General features: G+C 41.1%; 1 protein-coding gene and 1 long non-coding RNA gene across 9 annotated transcripts in view; one reads left to right on the top strand and one right to left on the bottom strand.

Moving 5' to 3' along the window:
* THUMPD3 (THUMP domain containing 3) overlaps positions 1-5,725 on the top strand; it is a 25,285-nt gene extending 19,560 nt beyond the window's left edge. For all 6 annotated transcript variants that reach the window (XM_006083899.3, XM_014451387.2, XM_014451388.2 and 3 more), the window contains 3 exons: positions 634-744; positions 2,010-2,133; positions 4,798-5,725. In XM_006083899.3, coding sequence (XP_006083961.1) covers positions 634-744; positions 2,010-2,133; positions 4,798-4,959 — 397 coding nt within the window. In that variant the 3' untranslated portion in view covers positions 4,960-5,725. The remainder of the gene's footprint in view (positions 1-633; positions 745-2,009; positions 2,134-4,797) is intronic.
* On the bottom strand, positions 5,596-18,777 carry LOC111824923. 3 transcript variants are annotated; one of them, XR_002828013.1, is made up of 2 exons: positions 16,475-18,777; positions 5,596-5,777 (listed from the first exon to the last, which is right to left on the bottom strand). It is a non-coding gene; the product is annotated as an uncharacterized LOC111824923 (long non-coding RNA). The 3 variants fall into 3 exon arrangements; XR_002828012.1 differs by lacking the exon at positions 16,475-18,777 and adding an exon at positions 15,370-15,707; XR_002828011.1 differs by lacking the exon at positions 16,475-18,777 and adding an exon at positions 15,221-15,363.

Genomic DNA, 18,777 nt, shown 5'->3' with positions numbered 1-18,777 from the left:
GTTATAAATATTCAAATGGCCCTTGGCAGAAAGTTTCCCCACCCCTGAACCAATTAAACTACCTGGCCAGGCCCTGTCCTCTCTTTTTTTTTATCTTACCTTTCTTTGCTTCTTATTTAATAATATGATACAAATACTTGTTTCTTAATCTTAAAGTACCTGTATATTCACTAATTTTACATATCTGCTTTTAGGTCTCCTGTTATTACTATGTAGATTTATCAAACTTTATCCTTCAGAATTGTCACCTCACTTTTTTTTCCCTCTTTAGCATTGATCCAGTGTCTATTTTATCAATGTTTTACATCATCAGTTACATAATTTACTGTTGCAAGTTTTCAGTTGTCTATCACAGTTGTGTTGCAATCTTGTTTTTCCCCTTGATCCTTTCTCTTAAATCGTAAGTGAAGCAGATGAAATCTTTTGCACACCAACCTAACGATTAAAAATCACTTGCTTATTTTTATAAATTTGGCTTTATCTTATAAGCATATACTTTCTTTCTACATTCTACTTTAAAATTTTTGATATTGTCAATATCAATTGATATTTTAGTATTTTGTACTTTATAGCAGTCTTTTCAGAAAAACATTCTTCAGAATATGTTGAAGCACCTTTCCTTTGTCCCCACAGCAAATTGTCCTGGGGCTTGCCCATAGATGCTATTCAGTGGGATATCTGCAATCTGCCATTAAGAACTGGTTCTGTGGACATTATTGTAACAGACATGCCATTTGGAAAAAGGTGGGACTTAGTTTTCTAAAATACGAGTTTTACCTTCACTTGTTATACTAGTACCCATGTGTCTTCTAAACCTGTTTCTGAGTTTATGTAAAAATCTTTCATTCCTTTTAGCAGACTGTCAGCAAAGCAATTTTCACTTAAGGATTATAACAAGACTATTCAAGCACAGGTGGGGTCCAGACGGCCCGCCCCAATTGGGACAGGGGTGGGAAAGTGGGGGGAGGCCAGGGCGGTTGGCCAGCCAGCCCCAACCCAATTGGGGTGGGGTGGGGGCGATTGGGGTTTGAACTGACCAGGGGGAGGGGCTACAGGTAGTTGGCCAGCACAGTTTGCATGTTAGCTTTTTATTATATAGGTTATTGGATTCACCCATTTTTTCTTCTTCTGAAAACTGAGGAATGTATTATATTTTAATCCTGACCATCACAGGAAGTTCATCCTCTTTCTAGACCATTGTTAAATTACATAATTCAAAAAGGTTGAGGAAAACTTGGTTCTATTTCTCAATATAAATTATTTTTAATCACTGATTTGGTTCCTACAATTTGACTGCTCATGCTCATTGAGGACAGTTTATATACTTACAGTTCTCAAAGTTCTTTTCTGTAAACTGATTTATCTGATTCAAAATTCTATGCAACTTTAGGTCTGATCGCTCATTTCATTGACATATAATGCTCTAGCTTCTAAATGGCAACTGTTTTTCATACCTCAGGATCTTACTGCAATGAGTTTTTCTGTTAATTCTCACCCAAGGATATTTTTCCATTGATTTTTTAAGAGTGAAAAGGAGGGGGACAGAAACATGGATTAGACCAGTGGTTCTCAACCTATGGGTTGCGACCCACAGGGGGTTGAACGACCCTTTCACAGGGGCCGCCTAAGACCATCGGAAAACATATATAATTACATATTGTTTTTGTGATTAATCACTACACTTTAATTATGTTCAGTTTGTAACAATGAAATTGGGGGTCACCACACCATGAGGAACTGTATTAAAGGGTTGCGGCATTAGGAAGGTTGAGAACCACTGGATTAGAGAGACACATTGATTGGTTCCTCCCACATGCGCCCTGACCAGGGCCAGAGATCAAGCCGCAACCTGTACATGCCTTTGATTGGAATCGAACCCAGTACTCTTCAGTCTGCAGGCTGACACTCTACCCACTGAGCCAAACAAGCTAGGGCTGCAATGAGTTTTTAATAACTTCTCAGTCTTAGATATTTTTTGCATGTTTGACTCACTGGACCTTCTGTTATAGGATGGGCTCCAAGAAAAGAAACTGGAATCTTTACCCAGCTTGCCTATGGGAGATGAGCCGTATCTGTAAACCAGGGACAGGCCGAGCTGCACTACTTACTCAGGACAAGAAATGCTTTACAAAGGTACAGTGCAATAACTCAAAGACTCAGCCTGAAGACCCAGGAATACAGTGGTGCCTTGACTTACGAGTTTAATTCGTTCCGTGACGGAGCTCGTAACTCAAATTACTCGTATGTCAAATCAATTTTCACCATTACAATGAATTGAAATGCCATTAATCCGTTCCGGACACCCAAAAAACACTGCAATTGTTTTGTTAAATGTTTTTAAATAAGAAAAATGTATTTAAAAATAACGAATATTCTATAAAAACACAATACTGAACAATAGAATGTAGTGCAATAAACTTGTTTTATTAAGTTTAATGTACAGCATTTACCTTGGAGATCAAACGACTTAAAGATGCTGATGGAGTTGGAGGAGAGAGGCTGAACTGAATAACTGAATCTTATTTGCTGATTTTTGCCCTTTTCACCACGCTTTCATCACTTTCATCTACAGGAGTTTTCGATAAAAACCTGTCCAATGAGATCTGTTTCATCCTCCTTTTCAGAATATTTCTGAAATGAGTTAGGCAAGTGTCATTAAATAGCTCCATCGCACGCCCAGTTGCAATTTTTTCTGGGTGTTTCTTTTGAATAAAGTCTGAAAGTTTCTCCCACATTCCCAACATTTCCTTTATCTCACTTATTGAGATAACCTCCTCCTCCTCCGTGTCATCTATTTCATGCAAAACCTCCGTGTGCTGCTGTGTCTGTAGCTCTTTTAGCTCCTGCGTTGTCAGTTCCTCGGAGTGCTCCTCGATGAGCTCGTTGATGTCACCTTCATCCATGTCCAGGCCCATGGACTTGCCGAGAGATACAATCTCCTCCACCACTGCCGCTTCGGGTTCGAGTCTTTCAAAATCCATTTCAGACACTACCTCAGGCCACAGCTTCTTCCATGCAGAAGTCAAGGTCCTCTTTGTAACACCCTGCCAGGCCATATCAATAATTCCGAGGCATATCACGATGTTATAGTGGTCCTTCCAGAACTCTCGAAGGGTGAGGTTTGTGCTCTCTGTCACCTCAAAGCAGTGGCGGAACAGGTGCTTGGTGAAGAGCTTCTTGAAATTAGAAATCACCTGCTGGTCCATTGGCTGCAGGATAGGGGCGGTGTTAGGTGGAAGGTAGAGAACCTTTATAAAGTTGAACTCTTCGAGGATGTCATCTTCAAGGTTAGGCGCGTGAGCAGGTGTATTGTCCAGGACAAGAAGAGCTTGCAGGGGTAGGTTATTTTCCTGGAGAAATTTCTTAACGTCAGGACCAAAGACCAAATTCACCCACTCCACAAAGATCTGCCTGGTGACCCACGCCCTCAGGTTTGCCCTCCACATAACCTGCAGTTTTTCTTTTAGAATCTTATGTGACTTAAAGGCTCTGGGGTTTTCCGAATGATAAACGAGCAGCGGCTTAATCTTGCAGTCGCCGCTTGCATTGGCACACAGTGCGAGGGTTAGCCTATCCTTCATGGGTTTGTGGCCTGGCATCCTCTTCTCTTCTGCCGTTATATAAGTTCTCCTTGGCATCTTCTTCCAGAAGAGTCCTGTCTCGTCACAGTTGAAGACTTGCTGCGGGATGTATCCTTCTGCTGCTATAATTTCAGCAAACGTTTTGAGGTAATCCTCACCTGCCTTTATATCCGCGCTCGCTGCCTCACCATGTCTGACAATGGAGTGAATGCCGGTCCTCTTTTTAAAATTTTCGAACCAGCCCCGACTGGCTTTAAATGGCTCGCCTGATGCCTCGTCCACTGAAGTGCCTGGGGTCTGCTGCAGCAAATCAGCATAAATAGCTCGTGCCTTCTCGCAGATTATAGCCTTTGTCACAGTATCTCCTGCGAGCTGCTTCTCCGTTAACCACACCATTAGCAGCTTCTCCATATTTTCATTTATAGATGTCCGCTGTTTAGAAATTATTTTAACGCCCATGGCTGGAGTTGTAGCCTGTATCAACTCCTTCTGCTTCAGTATGGTGCAGATCGTAGAAGTGCTACGGTTGTACTGCCTAGCCAAGTCGATTACACGCACACCGTGGTCATGTTTTTCGATAATTTCTTTCTTTAATTCAATGTACATCATCCGCTTCTTCTCAGCAATGTCCTTCGCACTTACTTTCTTCAGATCCATGGTTGAAAAAACGAAGTTTTGCAAAATAACTGCAAGCACACACTGATGCTTCAACTAAGAGCTAACCGCTTAAAGTGAACGAGTGAGACATGTGATGCTGGGCTGATGTTGTGGCATTCACTGTGACGTTCGCTGCGCCAACTAGCGGTGGGGTATCTGAAGCTGGCTCATAACCCAAATTTTAGCTCGCAACTCAAAGCAAAAAATCAGCCAGGAGATGGCTCATATCTCAAAAAACTCGTTAGTCGGGACACTCGTAAGTCAAGGCACCACTGTATTAGTTTGAGCAGGATTTGTGTTCCCTTTTCCTAATGTTTCTTATTGGCACCTAAAACTCCTGGTTGGTCTAGAACAGGCCCACAAAATCATTTGGTGGTGAGTTAAATGTTTGGCCAAATATAGCAGGCTAATTTTAAAGTTGATAATTTTGTATGGACTGCAAATGATAGAAATACCCAAATGCCCTTGGCAAAAAAAAAAAAAAAGGTTCTCCACCCCTGGTCTAGAAGCAGGCAAGTCATCGAAGCTAATTACTTTTATGCCTTTTGTGTGCACACAGGCATTATCTGGAATGGAACATGTATGGCGGAAAGTGCACACTGTCTGGGTGAACATAGGTGGTCTTCATGCTGCAGTTTACCTTCTGAACCGTACACCTCAAACTTTTGTTCATCCTTCAGGACAAGATAAAGAGGAACTTCTAAGTGCAAAGAATGATTAATAGTATTTGTGCTTCCTGACACTGGAAATGCCAGAATTTTCTTGCTTTAAGAGAAAAATAGTATTTAGTATTAACAAAAGTAGTTTGCTGTTTAAGTTGGTCTAAAGCTCTTCACCCAGGTTAGCAGGTGTGAATGTAACATCATGGAATTGAAAGTCTTATGAGAAGAACATTTCTTCCTTTGCAGCTGCTCTGAAGAGGTAGCTGGGCAATTGGTACTTTTCCTAAAATGCACTTGAGATTTGGGTTTACATTTTATTTTCAGGCTTTGTACCAGTTCCTGTTGTCACTGTAGCCACCCTGGCCAAATGGAAAAGCAGAGAACATAATCATAGCATCTTAGGCAACATAGATACTGCCTATGTACTTTTGCTATTTAGTTGCTCAAGTTCACTTTACATCAACCTTAAAAAAGGAATTATTACATTTTGTGAAAGTGTTTGCCCCATGATGAGATGAAATCTAACAAGACCTATTGAAAAGTTTACCATCTGCCTTAAAAATTAAAATATGCATGTTATTCAGGTTAATACATAGAGGACTAGGATTTAGCAAAGGAATTACAAAGATACATTTTTATTTGTAAATAGTAGCAAATACATTAATTAGTAGTAGATGAAGAATGGGACCAACAAGTCAAATTTAAAGATTTTATTTTTCAGTACACAAAAGTGGTATTGCTTTTGAAAATCAAACATAAACCTGTCAAAATATTTTTGGTTTCTTAAAAGGACTGATTTATCTTTGAATTAAAAACTTCACCTGAGTTCCTTGTTGTTTTCTCTTGGGTCACTATTCATATTTAGATGCTTTTCCAGCTGCAGAAAGAGTAGAAAATGAAATTACCTGGACACTATTAAGTCCTTGTGGAAACAGTGCTTCCCTGGGTCAGAGTACTTGAGACTTTATGTGGAATTCTTTACAGTATTCAGAGTTTATTTTGTAGTTAGATTTCCAAGGTCATATTAGTAATATAATAGTACTAATAATACTTTTGATGTCTTACATTTAGAATAAAAGGACAGTACTTGAAAGAACAGAGTTCAAATTAGTAGAACAGCCAACATTCCTAGTCTGGTTTTCTCTGATATACTACCTCACACTTGAGAATGAGTGCCATCATCATAATGTAGTTGCATTATGGGATCAACATAAAACTGTTCACCTCTGATAAAAGAAACCATTTAAACCTCTCTGGGTCAGTATAGCCCACAGAACTGGAAAGTATAAGGATCACATCCATGTACACCACTGTTTACCAAATGCTTGGTACAGTCACTTTCAGAGTGGACATTTAATATTTGATGAACAAATGAATATTTTTGCACATTGGCTTAGTTTTTATATCAAATTTGAGCCTGTTCCTTCATAGCTGTAGTCTTAAGTACCACCATAAAAACATGACCAAATTGATTCAAGATTATGCAAATATGTAGAGCATTGTCTGCAATAGTTTGAAGTGTTTCCACCCTAGTATTATGTTTTATAATCTGATGGCAGGAATAGGAAGTGGGCTATCAGGATTCAGAAGATCTGGGATTGAGTTATATATGACACTGTCACCTAACTCATTCTGTGACTTTGGTTTTTAACGTTGAAGTGGGCCTCCTAACACCATGGAAATGTGAAAAGATGGGATGGTAATCTTAATCTGAACACAAAATGAGCGAGTTATAATCTAGATTCTAGACATTTGTTACTGGGAGAGTCAGTATATTTTAGAGGGAAAAATAGCAACATAAACACTGAGACAGATTTTTTTTTTAATTAAATGAAAGGAAGATAGTTATCTCCCAGAGACTGACAGTGGTGAAAAAAGGAAACATTTGTTAAACACTTCTTTTAAAATGGTAACTTTCCAGAAACTGCCAAAACTAGATTCTGGTATATTCAGTGTCAGATATAGCTCAGGTCTTCACTGCAAGAACCAAACAATAAGTTGAAGAATGAAAAAAGGAGATATTTTAAAAAGCCTGTAGAGTTCCTAAAGTAAAATATAACAATAAATAGGCATAGAAAAAGTAATACATTCTTAATTATTAGCATAGCCTTTTCTAAAAATTTCAGGTGAGATGTGGAAATTTCATTGGAGATATAGTAAAAGTTTGAAAATTCCATGAGGAAAAAAAAAATCACATTTAATTATTGTACCTTGGTACATTAAAAAAAAAAAAAAAAGAATCAGCCCAGCCAGTGTGACTCAGTGGTTGAGTATCTTCGACCCATGAACGAGGTCGAAGTTCAATTCCCAAGTCAGGGCACATGCCTGGGTTGTGGGCTAGGTCCCCAGTAGGGGGCATGCAGGAGGCAGCTGATAGATGATTTTCTCTCATTGATGTTTCTATCTCTCCCTGAAGTCAATTAAAACATTTAAAAAAAAAGAAACAGGTCACCTATACCAAATTTTAAAAGTGCACAATGTGAAAAAAAAAGTATCACTGTTTAAAGAGACCTACACTGTCACCCTTATATTTTGCACCAAAGCTAACATATTTGCTAATCAGTTGTGAAGTTGTAGCTATTTGATTATATATATTCATGATAAAAGCAACTTTCACTGGAAAGGAAAATGGTATTTTAGCTTTTCTCAAGATCAAAGTCTAAATTTCCAACTGCCCGTTATAGTTATCCTTATGTGTTCCATCTAAAACTCAACATGAACATACCTTTCTCCACTAAAATCTGCTTTGGGTCCTAGCATACTTGTTCTCCCAGTCATCCAGCCTTAACACTGGGAGTCATTTTTTTTTTTTTTTTAAACTCCATCTAGTTATTCAATAGGCATTTGAGGGTTAACTAGTACATTGTGCTAGAGCAGTTGTTTTTCAAACTTTTTGGCCTCAGGACCGCTTTTTAAAAACTGAGGGGCCCAAATAGCTTTGATTACCATTATTTTTCCATATTATAAATTAAAAAAAAATTAAGACAGTAACAAATATATTATTAGCATTTTCATGGAAGTAACTATTTTCAGAGTGGATTTATTTTACATTTTTTGCAAATCAGTTCTCTCAAATGTCTGCCTTAATTTTTTTCTTTCCACATTCAATTGGTTGAGATATGTTACTTATTTGCATTTTTTTGGTAATTTCATGTATTGGTCATTTGGAAAATATTAGTTCACTTAATATAAATCTCCTAAATGTTGACCCAGTTCATTATATAATATCTAAAAAATCATATTACTATCACTGTATCTCACAAAAAAACAACTATGTACTAGAAAGATGTCAAGCTCCCTGGTAGTGGATACAAATTTTCCCAAAATTCTAAATTTCACTTTAAATTTGAATTTTATCATTGAAAACAGCAGTCAATTGTTTTCCTTTCAAGTCTCACTTCCTTTATATTCCAAAATGTCTGCAAAATAGCCAACTCTGACAACCAAAATGATAGTTATTCTTTCCAAACCGCAGAAGTGCTTTTTCTTGAAACCACTGTCCTTTAGTATGTAGCAGAAGTACTGTATGCAATTTTCCCATTTCATCACTCACATTAATGTTATGTACTCAGGGTCCAGATATAATAAAATTTACTGTTTTCATAATGACATGAAGTGAAACTGCTACATTCTTACCCCTGGGTGTATTCTGCAAATGCATGGCAGGGAAGAACAACTACAGTCTGGTTGTGACTGCCTTGATTTATGCCAAGATGCTGACAGTTTCACCCACCTTTGCCTTTTCACCATATGAAAATATCCTGATAAACCATGAGACTTTATTCAACATTTTAACTATTTCAGGACATATTTTGTTTGTTGCCAAGCTTTCACTTAAAAGTCTCTGACTAGCCAAATAGAGGGTGGGGCAAAAATAGGTTTACAGTTGTGAGTACACAAAGTTTATTCTTGTATTATTTATTCTTGTATTATTTTCCATATGAACTACCAACCTACTTTTGCCCCACCCTGTACAAGCAAAATAACAAGCCCAGCCATGTTTGTAGATTCATCCATTTGTAAGGCTTAAGTACACTTCTACAAAGATAACACAGATTTCATGTCTGCACACAAATCTTTCCTATACAAGTTACTCTATTGTTAAAAAGTAGAGCTACCATTTTTTACTTATCATTATCATCCACTAGTGTCAAATGTATATGGCTTTTTGTTTCTCAGCTATTGTGTTTCTCCAGCCAATGTCCTACAGTAACTTATTTCAGTAGCTTTTCCTTATAGTTTCTTTGAACTTGATTCTTCCTGTAAGAGCTCTGCAATATCTTAAATTCACCTTTTTTAGCATTTTTAGACATAAGGTATGGGTTGAACAAGCAATCTTCTAATCTTTTTTTTAAGTCAATGACCCATTCTTAAATAAGAACAATATAAATTGGTTTATTTTGTGTTGCTAAATTCTAAAATAAATTGTAGTTAAATTTAAAATTTTAGAAGTTTTGAGCAAATATTTACAGCACTATTGCATAACAAGACAACGGGATGTACTTATGTTTATACTTAGGCACAAAGAAAATGACAGGATTTTATATTAATAATTATGTAATACTGAGGGTTGCTGGGATTATAGAAAGTATAACCTAAAAAGTAAGTTAATTCCTAAAAACAAATATTCATACCCTAACCCTACCACATTAGGAAATTCTAGAAAATTTAAGAATATCCTCTGTTCAATTAACATCAGTAATGATCTCTTACATCACACATCATGTAGCGAGAAGTAAATAACAGCTCAGTATTATGAATATTGTTTGACCTAGAAGACCTCCCCATACTTAGGCAACTAGGAAAATAGCCATAAAAAAGTAAAACAAAAACCCACCACTCTCTCAACTACTAATTACACTTGTAAGAGCTGCTATGACATTCAAGTTGGGGATCCAAAGTAGCATAACTGAAGACATCAAGGTTCCCTGAAGAAGTGATGTATTGAGACTGTCCTCCCTCTCAGTGACTGACATTTGGTCAGTTACTGAGTCAACTTATCTCCCATTTTGATTGCCATCACTATACCAGACCTCATCATTTGGTGTCTGTACTACTGTGAAAGAAACTCCTAAGTAGTATCTCTGCCTTCAAATTTCTCCCTTCTTATAATCCATCCTGTATCCAGCAACAGATTAAATTTCTTAAGACTGCTATCAGAGAAAGAATACTGACTTATGCAATTCAAACCAGAATTCCTGGTCCTTAATTTGTTGGTGTGTCTAAAGCAAAGTTGTTTAACCTTTAGTTTCCTACTCTAACTCCGGTTTATATATCAGCACCACACCATAACGACAAAGAGGCCACAATTGGTACTCAATAAATATTAACTTCTTCACCTAAACTATGTTTTCATTAGCTTTTGCGTATAGTGTGCATTAGAATATGCTGCCATTATTTATTATAATAAAAAGTGCGGGATGAGATTTTTAAGCCAAGGTCAGTAAAAAGAGGAAAGGCTGTAAGGAATGTTGACTTGAGTTGACAAGAATTCATATATTATTAGGGTGGTTTAGTTAGCTGGTAAAATAACCAATTCTATAAAACATGATCTGAAAATGTATTACTGTTGTTAGTAGGAAGATTCGATCTTAAACATGTTAGAAAACAATTAGCAAACAAAGGTGACTAAGTACCAGGACAAACTAAAGGTCAGTGATGTTTGTAAATTCTAGGGAAAAAGCTGTAAAGTTGGATTATTTTAGGTAACCATGACTTTGAGATATAATCTAAGAGGCAGAAATAGTCTATCTAGTCACTATGAAGGTAAACATCAAACCAGGAATAATTCATCAGATTTAACCCTGGCCTAAATAAAATAAACGTAAATATTTGATTCAATGCTAACACAGTTCTGTAAGAATTCAGTTTCTCACCCCATCAAGAATGGGGAGTCTTAAATAAGAAAAAATAAAGGTTCTGTAGAAGTATGTCCTCCAATATAAAACAGGATGTAACAAAATCCAACATAATGTAACAAAGCCAAGAATTTCCAACCTGCAAAGTACAGTGCCAGACTCCTGGATGTAACCTAACGAAGTGCCCTACAACTAAGACTGGCATAAAACAGTCAAACCAGTCTTAACCTTGTGATGCTGATCCCTATCATATTCTGGAATAACAGCTGCAAACCATAACTGTACCAAACCTCCTCCATGCATAAAAAATATATGGGAGCAACATTATACAGTTCAAATTTTGCAAATTTAAAAAATATTAAAAGCCTGTACAAACTCTTCAATTCTCCCATGCAAGTTTAAGTACTTAGTTTTTGTCCTAGAAAAAATAGTATGGTTCTACTTCAAAAGGAGAGAGGTTGCTGGTTTATTAAAAAATTATAAAGCCTAAGGAAGTGAAACACAGGAAGAGGATAAGGACAGTGGTTCAAACAGGAAACCTAAGGAAGGGTGAACAGTGAACAGATGAATAGATTGTATTCAGAGACCATGAGGCATCAGTTTCCTTTATGAAGAGAATATTAACAGACTTAGGTTAAGTATGACCTAAAGCTTCTCCATAAAAGAGCTTTGTTTGTGTGTTCTGTGGACTTCAACTATTATTGGAAAATAATTTCACAAATAAATCAATAAAACCAACATTTATTGAGTACAGGTACTGGGAATCAATAGATCTGTATCCTTGAATGCATTTAGTGGTTAAACAAAAAAATGTAACTTTCATGTGCAAAAAACAGTATTTGAAATAATTTAACATCCTGTTTAAAAGAAAAAAATATGACCTGAAAGTTTTCAAAACTATTAACTATCACTACCTTCCTGCTTTTCAAAATGTTTTCCCGTTCAGTTTTTTGGAAGGGAAAAATTCTCCAAAAAACAGTTGAGGAAAAAATTAGAGACATATTGGATCAGAGAGGTGTTTCTCAAGTTGTAGTCATTTTTGTCAGATAAATAGGCATACCATAGCCCCAGGCTGTTTTCACAGTGTGGTGTAGGAGCTGCCAACATCAGAAGCAAATAAGAAACTTAAAAAAAAAAAAGAATGTAATCCTGGTGCCTACCTCCCCTCTGTCTCAAATGAATTTGAAAACTCTGAGCTTGGGACTGAAGATCTGCATTACAAATCAAGTCAATTCTGTGTATTGAAAGTTTGAAGGGTCCTAAGGGTCTCATATTCTATGGAAAAAGTTTTAAATAAACAACTTTTAAAAATATAATTGAAATCTGTAAGGTGCTGTACTAGTACATAACTCAGAAAGCATTTTAGTGTTAAAATATATCTATTAACTTATACTTCATCAAGATGAAACTTAACTTTGTGATGTTCCCTGTAACTTAAAATATGATACTTAGGGCCTCATCTGATGGAAGTTTTTCCAAAAATGAAAACTTGGGGGACTGAACTTTAAGGCTGGTTTTCATTAACATCACATATAGTCTTATTACCATTATGGTTTCATGAAATCCCACTTTCCTAAAATTCATTATACATTCTCTTTTGAAATACAAACTAGTCACTAGTTTTCTCAACACACTGTTGTCCAAGGAAGACTTATTTTTAGTAAGGGCTTGTTGGATTTAGCTCACAGCTAGGTTCAGCTGAAGTACAGAAACAGGTAAAATAAAACAAGCCGGGGGGAAAACTCCTAAATGAGCCACAGAAGTCCAACTTTATTTCCTTACTGCTCAGCATGAAGAGAAAGTTAGCAACATCCATATTAAGTATCTTGCAATCCACAAGTTTGTGGCTATAACTACACTGCCCATACAATTTAAATTACATAAAATTAAAAATTCAGTTCTTTAGTCACATTAGCCACATTTTCAGTGCTCAGTATTAATATATGGTTAGTGGTTACCACATTGGTCAGCACAGATAGAGAACATTTCCATAATTGCAGAAGGTTCTATTGGATAGTGCTAATCTAGAACACTAGCAAGCACACAAAGAACTGTTTAAGAGACCACAATAATCTATCAAACTGTACAAAGACATCTACATGTCATTCTATTTTATTTAGGATTGGCTACACATCAAGGAATATACTAGAAGCTTAGTGTTACTACAAGACTCAACAAGAGCCTGTGCTCAGAATAGTTAAGAGAATTCAAACAAGCAATGACAACAACCTGAGAAGTGCTATGATTCAACATGCTTGTTATGGGATCAGGAGAAAGCACTGCTATTTTTTTTATAGGGAGTCTGGCTATTAGAACGATAGATCAGAGAAGGCAAGATCACAGGGGAGATGATGATACCTGAGTCTTAAGTCTTGAAGGGTAAAGACCATCAAAGTTAGCATTCAGGCAGACAGGACCCTACAAAATGGTATGACTATGTAACTATGATTTGGGTAAACAGTAATCAATTCAGTGTGACTTGAACAGAGAGGTAGTGTTGGCGTGATGTGAAAAATTGCAGCAAGTGAAAAAGCTGTTAAGAACAGAAATTAGCCCATTGAGGGACCTGGTAAATCAGTGATGATGGAATTCATCCTGTAAGTAGTTAGGAGCCAGTGAAGGAGTTGCATCAGTCACTTGGAGGCTCTAGCTATGTTAGAACAATTGTCCTGGCAACATGTAAGATGGATCAGAAGAGGTAACAGAGGCAGAGCCAACTGGTTTATGGCAAATGAACTCAGTAACTAACCGATGAGAACAGAAATCATGGGATGGACTGAAAAGTTATTCAAAGGAGATAAAAAGGATATGTTGCTGAACCTCATGTCTAACTCTCAGTAAAGCAGTAGTCAAGGTCACCTGTACTGAGAGGGTAGGGGGAGAATCCCAGCTGAGGAAAAAGATAATACTGGGTTAAGAGTGAGGCCTCTGCTCAGGTTGGGTGGCCTTAATTGGTGTTGGAACCAATCTGTCTGGTTTCATGACTCACCCATACCAAAACAGGAGAGGAGAAAGCCAATGGTATGTCTGGAGACTGGATGAGCAAGTACAACAAACAGAAAATGGGCTCTAAATATGAGTGAGAGTTGCTAAGGTGCCTGATCCTGGGGATGCAAGGAAGGGGGCCTAAAATTCTAAGATAAAATTTTAAGGTTTAGTTAGGGTTTCTAATGGGGTGAGTATAAAACTCAGTCTGCTTTGGTCTCTCACTTTATCCCCAGGAAAAAGCTACAAAAAGGATTTTAAGTAGTAATAACACGCAGTCTTGCTGTAAAATCAGTCCCAGGTGAATGCCTGGACTCCATTTCCCTCCCCCACGCCTTCCATAATTACTTTGTGACACAAATTCAAGTCTGGGGGAAGACAGAAATTGGGCTCACCCTCAAAATCTGACACCTGCTCAAACCCCTGCAGGACAACGCCCCGGCACCAGGTTAAACCTGGGCAAAAGAATCCCGCCCATAATCTAGTCTAGATTCTAGGAGACTCGACATGGAGGCGATGACGAGATCGCGGGGGAGGGAGGGATTCTTCCAGGCCCAGGGCGGTCCTTAAACCGGAGACAACAGAGAACTCCCATAAAGGTAGTGCGGCGCTCCCCTCCCCCTGTCTGGAAGGGCGCGGCCTTCTCTCCGCCTCCACTGCCGCTCCTTCAGGGTAGCACCTCGTGCCGATTTGGGGAGAACATGCCCCTCCCATCCACACACCAGCAGGACCGACCCCCGCTCCTTTCCTCACTCCCACAGTCCGGGGGCAGATCGGGCTCGTAGAGCTTTTTAGGCGGCGGGTACCCGGGGCGGAGCCGAGGCAGCCGCCACCCAGAAGCCTCCGCCGGGCAACCCGCCCCCTCCTCCAGCGCGCGCTTCCTGCCACGTTGCGCAGGGGCGCGGAGCCAGACACTGCGGCGCTGGGCCTCGCGAGGAACGTACCAACGACCGCCACCCCCGCCGAACCCGCGCAGTGGTTTCGCTCAGTTGGGACCTGAGCCAATAGTAAGGGGCCATTCCCCGGATGCAGCAACCAATCAGATGTGGAGACCAGGCAGGCGGCGGGTAAACCGACTCCCCCGAAGGGGAGGGTGGCGGGACGCCCGCGCAGGAGCCACTTTCACTGACCCTCCTCCCCGCCCCCTGCACACACCCCACGGGAGGCCGACCGCGCCCGTAGGTCCAACTCTCCCCACCTACCTACCCACCCACCCAACCCAGAGAGCAATGCGAGACTCCCTAGGCGGCTGCGCACTCCCGAGCCTGTAACTGACAGACCCTGTACTCCAACCAAAACACGCCATTTGTGTTTTCACACACGGCGGGAGACGCGGCGGCCAATCAGTGACAAGAGCTGAGCCGAGAGCGCTCCTCCCTTTGCAGTAGCAATGGCTCCGTCCGGATTTGAGCCTTTTCCACTCCTCCCTCCCCCTCCGGTGGCCGCCGGGCGGGCCGCATTCCTGCCAGCCTCTCACCTCCTCTTTTCCTTCCAGCGTAACAAACATTATACGCCCGAGTTCCCGCGGGAGAAGGCAACCCCCGAGTACCAGTCAGATCCACGTAGCCACCCGTTTCCCCCACCGTGTCCACCGGCCTCCCTCCCGCCAGAGTCCCGCTCCCCTACCTAGCCGAGGCTCTCTGAGGAGCCGGAGCCCCAGAGCACAGCCTCTTCTCTAGGCGGCCCCGGCGGCTTCCGCTGATTGGCAACAAGTTGGCCAATGGGTGTAGGGCGGTGGGCGGAGAGGCCAATGGCGCGGCGGGAGGGGGCGTGTCCCAGGTGCCCCTGGCGCCGGCGCTGGTAATCCCCGTGCGGTCAGTGGCGTTTCCGCTCGGGCAGCGGCTGAGTGAGCTGCTGCTGCCGCCGCCGCCGCCGCCGCAGCCGCCGGGGGAGGGGCGGCCGCCGCCCGCTTGCGCTCAGAGACTCACGCAGCCCCAGTCCCGCCAGTCCGCCAACATTGTAGTGCCGCCCCCCCTTCCTTTGGCCCTTCCCCCACCCGCCTTTGCTCGCTCCGCCTTTCTGCCCCCACCCCCACCTCACGGGGCAGGGCATTCCCGGCCAGGAAAACGCCGTGGCGCCGCGTTGGGCCTAACTCGAGTCCTCCTGCCTCCCGGGAGTGCCGAGCGCCGCAGCCCGGGCCCAGGCCCGGCAGCGCTGGGACAAGGTAAGGGTCCGACAGAAAAGAGGGACCTACCCTCCCTCACACCGGGCCCCGGGAGGGAAGGGTCACCTCCTCCGTCTCCCCGCGCTCGCTTTCGGGACTTGGGCCTGGCCCTCCCAGGCTCTTAGCAGGAGGATGCTGCCCCTTCTCACCCCCCTCGTCACCCCCCTGGACACCATCGCATTCCTCTTCCCCGGGGAGAGAGGTCCCCTTCGTCATCCAGTCGACCCCACTACCCTTTTCATGTCTTTCCTGGGTCAGGACGCTTCCCCTCCCCCAACGTCTCTTCACCCCTTTTCCTGGGAACTGCCTCGTCCACGTTTACCTTTGACTTGAGGCTAGGCCTCTCGCTGTCCTCTTAACATACACAGGCATACTTTTCCCCCCCTCCCCAAACCCCCGCCCCAACCGCCCCGGTTCGCGCGGCCTGGTGACAACTCTGATGGTTCTGGGGGCCTGTGTCTCTTCATCATGTTCCTGGACGCCTTTCCCCTCGTCCTCGGGTCCCCATCCCAGATGATTGCTTCCTTTCCCACACCAACGGCATTGCCTTCGCCAGCCCCACCTCACATTTTGGGGTTCTCGGTGGCTTCTGCCCCAGTATGTCCGAGAGAGTCCTATTCTTGAATCGGTCGGGTTTGAGCTTGGAGTTGAGCCAGGCTGTGTCGTTCTCCCAGCCTTGGGCGTGGAGAGCGATCCTTTGAGAAGGTCTTTAAAGGCAGAAAAATGTACCCTTGATGAATCCCCATTCCCCCTGCGTGGGAGCTAAGGGATGCGAAGGGAATGACGGTGAGGGAAAAAAAAGCCCTGGTTTCTAAGTAGGTGAACGCGTGAGAGGGAAAGTTTAGCTGTTGGGAAAGCCCCCTCCATGCTAATTTATTCTATGGAGCTCTTTTGCGTCTCACTTGTTAGGAATAACTGATCTTTCCCTTGGATACGGATGCTGCAGCCAGCCCTGCTGGTCTGGGTCAGGGGTGCATGTATGACCTGCATTTTCTGCTTTCTCATGTTACTTGTGCAATGTGTGCACCAGTAACTCGTTTCGTGCCCAGATCTCCGGGTTCCATTGAGCTTTGTCTCTATTTTAGTTCATTTCTCCCTTTTCCTCCCTTGCTCATAGTACTGAAAGAATCCCCAGGTTCTCTGCTAATGTCTTTTCATCATTTGACTAAAGGAGTTGCTTATAAATGACTTGTAACCAAGGCCATACTTAGATTTTTTTGTTGTTGTTGGGCAGATCCAACAAAAAACTTTTGGTTGGGGAGGATCCAGCTGAGTTGAGCATTTATGAGCTTTTCGGGAGAATGTTTGTGTACCCCCTATTTGGGAAAATTTCTTGGTGGTTAATTTTATATCACTGATGCTTTTAGATCACTCAGGGAAAAAGTTATAAGTTGTAATTTTAGATGTGTGGAATCTGAGCTAGGACTAAAGCAAAGAATATTCACATATTCTGGGCCTCTTGAAGAACACAGGAAATTTTTTTTTATTGGATTTCTTCCAGTTTTCTCAGGAGGATCATTCGTTTTCTTCTATAGCCAAAAATTCTGGTCAGTTATGGGATTAGAGTTTTTAAGGTTTACTCAGACTGTCATGAAGATTCAGAAATGAATTATGTCCTTTGGTGGGGCATGACACAAGTCTCTATCTCTAACTGCAAATTTAAATTTGACTGTAAAGAGAGTTCTTGGGAAATTGGCCTTTTAAAGACTAAAGCTTAATCTTCACTCCTAAATTGCTGGCTTAATTAAAATGGCTATCTGGAATTTGGTAAATAGTGGTTTTTCTAATAAAAGGCCCTTAGTTTAAAACTAAAAGGATTTAGGGTGTTTCTTTCTCAAAGCATAATTCCAGCTCTTGGAACATTGATCCAAAAAAAAGTGTGTAAGGAGTGGGGGTGGGGTAAGAAAAAGGTTGTTCTTTGGGTTGGATCACAGGACTGAGTATACAAGGCAGCAGCAGCTGCTGGCTCTGGAACTCTGGTTGCTACGTGAGAAGCTTGAGTAGTGCTGGCTGCCGTCTCCAGGGAAGGACAGCAGTGCAGCCTCCATTAATGCTGTTGGCTGCAGGGAGCTCCACTTAGGCAATAGCTGCTTCAGGACTAAGAAGAAACCTTGCTTTCCTGGGAATTTTCATTGCTGAGCTGGTTTGCATTTTATTGGTGGGGAGATGAGAATTCATAACCTTCTACCCATTTATGGATATCAGCAACATCTAGAAACTGGATCTTAGAGTTTTTCTTTTTTGTTTGTTTCTTGGGGGTTTTTGGCAGATTTTTGGTTTTAATTGTAGATTTGTGCTTGAATAGGACTGAAAGTTTCATTAGAGTTTTAATATTTCAATCGATTTCATATTTTGTGTGTCTCCTTTCGTTTGTTAGGCCATATTTACCTTATTGAATAGATGTTTTGCTAAACATTTTACTAAATTTGTAATCTTAAACTCTAAAAAGAAGCGCCCTTTTCAAAATGACTTGTAAATATAAATCTTTGAAGTATTTTCTTAATTTCTGTATCAGTAATAGACTTCTGCAAATTGAATTATTTCTTTGGAGTTTGACCTATAAAATGAATTCATTACATGCGTATTGGAGGTAGTCTTCTAAGACCACAAGGATGTATGTTTGGCCATGATCCATCTGAGACATAGGACAGACCAGAAGGAATATTCAGAAATCGAATAAATAGTGTACAGGATACTTGAGAAGATGGCCTCTTATGTGGTTTCCCCTCCCCCACAGCTCCTGCACATTAGGAAAATCTTTGATTAAACAGAACAGTTTATTGAGTATGGAAGTACTTGAAGGAGAGGCACCATTCAAATATACCACCAATTTTATACAGTACTTAACAGATGGGTTGTCTCTTCCCCAC

Source organism: Myotis lucifugus, unplaced genomic scaffold (assembly GCF_000147115.1).
Source record: "Myotis lucifugus unplaced genomic scaffold, Myoluc2.0 scaffold_8, whole genome shotgun sequence".
NCBI classification, from domain to species: domain Eukaryota; kingdom Metazoa; phylum Chordata; class Mammalia; order Chiroptera; family Vespertilionidae; genus Myotis; species Myotis lucifugus.
Note: the sequence above shows the minus strand (reverse complement) of the source record. Positions and strands in the feature narration are given on the sequence as shown.